General features: G+C 34.7%; 1 protein-coding gene across 1 annotated transcript; it reads right to left on the minus strand.

The window, feature by feature from the left end:
• Nucleotides 1-1,418: 1,418 nt before the first annotated feature.
• Nucleotides 1,419-3,719, minus strand: LOC103029035 (C-X-C motif chemokine 11). Its single transcript, XM_007238697.3, has 3 exons — nucleotides 3,596-3,719; nucleotides 2,436-2,556; nucleotides 1,419-1,588 (listed from the first exon to the last, which is right to left on the minus strand). The coding sequence occupies exons 1-3, from the start codon at nucleotides 3,654-3,656 to the stop codon at nucleotides 1,495-1,497; spliced, it is 276 nt and encodes a 91-aa protein (XP_007238759.1). The 5' UTR covers nucleotides 3,657-3,719; the 3' UTR covers nucleotides 1,419-1,494.
• Nucleotides 3,720-6,056: the final 2,337 nt, after the last annotated feature.

A 6,056-nucleotide genomic window follows, 5' to 3' on the forward strand; every position in this document is an offset into this window, starting at 1 on the left:
AACACATGCAAAATGATTTAGTAACAAAAAGTGTTAAACAAGCCAGATTATGTTTTATACCTTAGATTTATCTAAGTATCACATTTATCACATTTATCAGATCTGCACACTCTTGTTATTTTAAACTTAGTGTCTTCATGAGGTAGAGTCACTTGGAATAGTTTTCTCAGCGTCTTGAAGGAGTTTCTGAAGGTGCTGAACAATAGTATTTTTGCTTTTTCTTCATGCTGTGAAGCTCCAGCTCATCCCAAATCACCCATTTCAGTTCATCAGGTTTAGATCAGGGGATTGTAGAGGTCAAACACTTTTTTACTGTTTACTACGCAATTCCTTATATTTTCATGTCTCGAACAGTAAGAGAAAATTAAATAAATTAAATAAATGAATAAAGAAACATTGAATGAGAAGGTATGTCTATGAACACAGTTTAGAAACATATATTAAAAAGTTATCTAAATAATTATGTACTCAACCTAAACTGAATTGTTTTTACCAAAGTATTCTTGAAGAACCTTCTTTTTAAAAGAGTTTTAAATGTACCGTTTACACATGATTGTATATCCTTGTTATCTCATATCTTTAAAATAACTTCAGAGGGGAAAGGAAAAAAAAAAACTTCAAATTTTCTGAGGTCAGTGTAATAAGATTTTTTCTATTCCAAGTAATTCTGAAGCATAAAATAACTGTCAAAAAGGGGGACACAAGGTTTTATGACGGCAGTTATAAACACTGACGTGTCAAAAGTCATGGGGCCAGAACTAGTACAGTGTCCCATGACTTTTGCCATGCCCGGTGAAAGCTAAAGAACACTGCACTGACCTGCATACTGCGGATTGAGCAATAGTAAATTTAAGCACAACTTTAATAATGAAGAAATTAAGTGTCCCTTTTATCTGGCACCCACTATCAGACTTCACTCCAACTCCAATAACTTACTTTGATAATGTAAACAGGTGTGGATTAATTCACATACTTCTATCCCATGACTTTTGGCATGTCAGTGTAATTCACAAAGTTGCTCTTCTTAATTGTTACCATCAATATCCTTCTTGTGCTGTCTGTATTTCAGTATTTCTACCAGAAACTAGTAAATCTGAATAGTACCTTTAACATTAGCAGAATTAATTGTCAAACAAGCATTTTAAAGAAAATATTTTTAATAACATTTGAATGACACTCAAAAACACTGTGTCATTTTAAATATGACAAAAACAAAGCATTAAAAGTAGTGAAATCATCATTTGTCTTTCCTATTTTTATCAAATCTACTGCAGAATCTTAACATATACAAACCTATTAGCTACATATACAGTATATACTCTATAATATCTAACATCAACACACATACATAACAGAAGAAATAGCTGTATACTTCCTCTGGTTACTGGCTACTGTCCACTTATACAACCACCCCCCCCCCCCCCCCCCAGCAGCATTATTACTCCTTGCTGGAGTTGGATTATAAATCAGAAGATCTGACAGTACATTAATGGTTTATATTGGCCCACTCTCCTTCTGCATTATTGCTTTCCAGGCTTCTGACTTTGGATGCAGGCAGACCTTCTTCTTTCTATACTTCAGACTCACCCTGAAACACAAAACAAATATTCAGACTTTCAGTTCATTTACTCAGACCAGCAGCTGTCGAGCACTGTTTACAGCTTTGTTCAACAGTCTGGGCTATTATTGACAATGTACCAATCTTTCCAACCAACCACTGCCTTTTAATTTAAATGTATTTCCAATTTTATGAAATTTTCTCCTTAATTTAGAAGGCCAAATACCCAACCCGCTCAGTAGAGCTCTTCCTATCACTAGTAATGCCTCCAACACTATGAGGGTGAAGACTACGATACATGTGAATCAGCCATTTCCTTTTTCGAACTGCTGCTGATGTAGCGATCATTAACTGGTAGCATCACAGCATGTTCGGAGGAAAGCGCAGCGACGCAGCTCCGATATATCAGCTCACAGATGCCTGTGCTGACCAACATCAACTTGGTAGTTTTGTAGTGAGAGAGCGCCATCTATCCACCCAGAGAGAGCATGGCCATCTGTACTCTCTCTCTTAGACTCTGGCTGCTGATGGAAAGCAGCATGTCTCTGGATTCGAACCACAGTCTTTTAAATTGGCATGCAAAAATTAACAATTCTGAATGCCATAGTTACAGTATATATAGTGGGAATCTTTAAGCTATTTATAAAGCTTTATAAAAAAATATATCTGTATATTTTGAGATGGAAACACAGAATTTTGAATTTTGCAGGATTGTAGGAAGTATACTGAATTATGTTGTTTGGTTTTTTGGAGCGATACATCATATGGTTTTTGTACAGTTATTAGGGAGGCAATAACCCCCACCCCCCGAGGTTATTTCAGCCATTTCCCCCCCCTGGTTTATCCTTATTTATCATTTATCTTTGGGCAAACTTACACAATCTCAATGACATCACAATATGGGCTTGGGTGATGCACCTCCCAGGCCTTGATTTTCCAGGGTTTGACCTCATAGAGGTTTTTGCAGAGACAGCGTTGTCGACCGTCCATTTTGTATGCTGTGGTATAAAGGAGACACTGATTATTTAGCACAGAAAAGCACTGCCTACAAATTATGATTGTGATTATGCTATTTTCTTTTTAAATCTGCCTCTGTGGTTTATAATGGAATTACCCTGAATTTGCCAAAATACAGAATACATACACAGTCTGGGATTTAACTGGATTCCGTAATAGTTTTTTTGCAATAATCCAAGTATTTATAGAATTTAGGTATTAGCAAAAATGAGTATTTAGTATAAGTATTTAGCAAAAATGTTTGAATGATATGTCAGCTTAGAACTTCAAGCTTACGTGTTAAATTGTTAACTGTTTTTGTCGATAATCATTAAGGAATAATAATTTAGGAATTCTTATTTACAGGAGTGTAACACTTTGTATTATGTAGAGTCTCTTTAAAGGTTACTCACTCTCAGGTGATGGATTTACCCATATTTTATACTTTCTGGTGTAAATCTTTTTTTACATCCATTAATAAAGCATTAGAAACCAGCACTGAACCTACACGTCTAAAGCTTTATATGTAATATTTGTTACAGTGAAATACTGATAAATATATACAAAATATATTTTTTGGAAGTGACTATTTTTGCTTACAATGCCTGCATGTACCCCTCCACCATATACCAAAATAAAAGAAAAACGAGCTCTTGGCCAAAAGATCACAATTATTAACAATAAAATAAACAATTTAATAAAATTCTAATTTAGTCTAATTTAGCAGACAGTAAATGTGTAGAATAGCTTTCCATAAGCTCATAGAAGCATCAATCTGCATTTCCATTCAGCACCACTGCAAACAATTCTGACTTATTATTTAAAGTGTTCAAATATTAACATATCAATTAAAACTGGATTGACTGGATGCCAAAAAAATTACAGAGCTTGCGTCACACCAAGTGACTCATCTAGTTATATCCGTTCCAGCACTGTAACTCACAAAGTAAGCTTTGAGTCATACATTTTCCATTAACAGTAGCTAATCTGCCTCAATGAAATTAATGTAATACATTCTAAAATATAATAATCCCCACATACCTGTACAGATAGCTGCAAGAGCCAGAGACAGCACCAGCAGAAGGAGGATGGGTCGGCTCATGGTTGGTGCTCTAAGTTGCTTGTCTACTCTCCAGCAGAGGATGGTGAACTGGCCAAAACTGAAAGAAAAAAAGTGCATTTATAGACTACTGTAGGAAGTGGAGCAGTTCCAGCAAGGGTAATTTTCCAAGTCCCTCATGGATGCTGCTGGAAAAGTTTGTGACAATCGTGACACAATAAAATAGGAAGTGATGATGAATAGGGATGGAATTCACTCCCACTTTTTAATAATGAATAAACACAGACATCGGGAAATGTCTAGTGCAATACAAATCACTAATTTACACTATTTTCTTCTTACCCAGATCTACTCAACATTTGTAACACATGCTTATTTGAAGTTTCCTTCTTTAATTTAGAGCAAAGGGGCTAAAACAGCTAATAAGTACAGTACCAGTCAAAAGTCTGGAAACACCTCTTCTTATTTATTGTGTTTTTCTACCTTTAATGATTTTTTTTTTACATTGTAAATATAGTATTGAAGACAAACTAGGATATGTTTTATACTTTAGATTATTTTAAGAATCTAACAGTTGTCTTTGAGGACAGATCTGCACACTCTTGGTATTTTTATCTCAGTGTCTTCTTGAGGGAAAGTCACCTGGAATAGTTTTCTCAGCATCTTGAAGGAGTTCCTGGAGGTGCTGAACAGTAGTTGCTGCTTTTCTTTCACACTGTAAAGCTCCAGCTCATCCCTTCTGGAGGACAAACACTTTTATTTTTAGCTTACTATGTAATTTTAAACGTGTCTCTAATTTCCTTTTACTTTCATGTATTTAATATTAATCTACAATGCAGAAAATAAATGAAATAAATAATTAAATAAATAAATAAAATAAAACACTGAATGAGAAGGTGTGTCCAACAATCTACTGTAGGTTCATAGGTAATATAGTCAATATGTAGCATCATGCTAACGTAATGTCGATTATTACGCACTTGTTTTGAATAGTTATATAATGTTGTTATATGAACTTATATAAACCTGTGTTGCTACCAGTAATGTTACCAGTACTATTCTTACTAGTCATTTGCCTAGGTAAACACTGCCTTTTTGAGAGGCACACTCCAAACAGAGGGTTATGAGATTCACTGGCAAAATGGCGGCACAAACAACCAATAAAACCCATAAATATAAGTATTTTCCTTGTTGAAATTTACGATAACTACTGTATTACCACAGTGAATGTGTAGTTTTAAAGCATAAAAATCGCTAGTAGTTCGTGTAAGTGGCTAGCTAGCTAGCTAACTTTCCTTCTCCCCCTTAAATGGTGTTGACATATAAATGGCAAAGTCTGCAGCCTTTATGGTGAAAAAAAACCATTAAATTATACAATAAGCTAATAAAAGCTAATTTCAGCTCCCCATCACATAGGAATCAAGGAATGGACAATAATATACAGTATTTATTACATAAAGCTCTGAAAAAAATAAAAGACCACTTCATTTTCTAAATCAGTTTCTCTAATTTTGCTATTTATAGGTAGATGTTTTAATAAAATGAACATTGCTGTTTTATTCTGTAAACTACAGACCAGACAACATTTCTTCCAAATTCCTTCCTTTCACCTCAAATATTGCAAAGAAATCAAGATCATATTCATAGAGTTTTAAGAGTTAAGAAATCAATATTTGGGTGAATAACCCTACTTTTAATCACAGTTTTCATGCATCTTGACATGTTCTCCTCCACCAGTCTTACACACTGCTTTTGGATAACTTTATGCCACTCCTAGTGCAAACATTCAAGCAGTTCAGCTTGGTTTGATTGTGATCATTTATATATATCCAGAGGTTTTCAATTAGGTAAAATCAAAGAAACTCATTATTTTAAGCGGTATTTCATTTTTTCAGAGCTATATGTATGTATGTACATACATATACATCACCCCTTTCCCTTGGAACTCGAAAGTCAAAATTGAAGTAAATATTTAGCAGAGCTAATTATTTATTTAACACAGTATCAATGCATTATGAAAGGCATTCCACCAAGTAATGAAGTGTGTGGGATTTAACAATCTATAAATGGAGTGAAGCTGGTAGTTCAACATTCCAACCTGAACTGAAGCAACTGTGAATGGCATTCTGTAAATCTGGCAGCTACAGTGTGTGAAACAGGATGATGTCACTCAGGAAGGGATCTAAAGATCTTAAGCAAGATCTGTACAGAAAGCACCTTGCCTACTCAAACAAAAATCCCCTTTAACCAATACAGCACTGTCATTTCCCCCCAAATTCTTGTAGAACACTTGTAAGTAAAAATAGCTCAGAAATATGTAGTCCTCACTCTTCTAGTGTTGGGGGCATTGCAAGATCTGTGCTACAGAAAACACCTTGCAAACTCAAAAAATCCCCTTCAACAAAGACAATGCTGTAATTTCCCCCCAAACACTTGTAGAAA

Source organism: Astyanax mexicanus, chromosome 22 (genome assembly GCF_023375975.1).
Source record: "Astyanax mexicanus isolate ESR-SI-001 chromosome 22, AstMex3_surface, whole genome shotgun sequence".
NCBI classification, from domain to species: Eukaryota; Metazoa; Chordata; class Actinopteri; order Characiformes; family Acestrorhamphidae; genus Astyanax; species Astyanax mexicanus.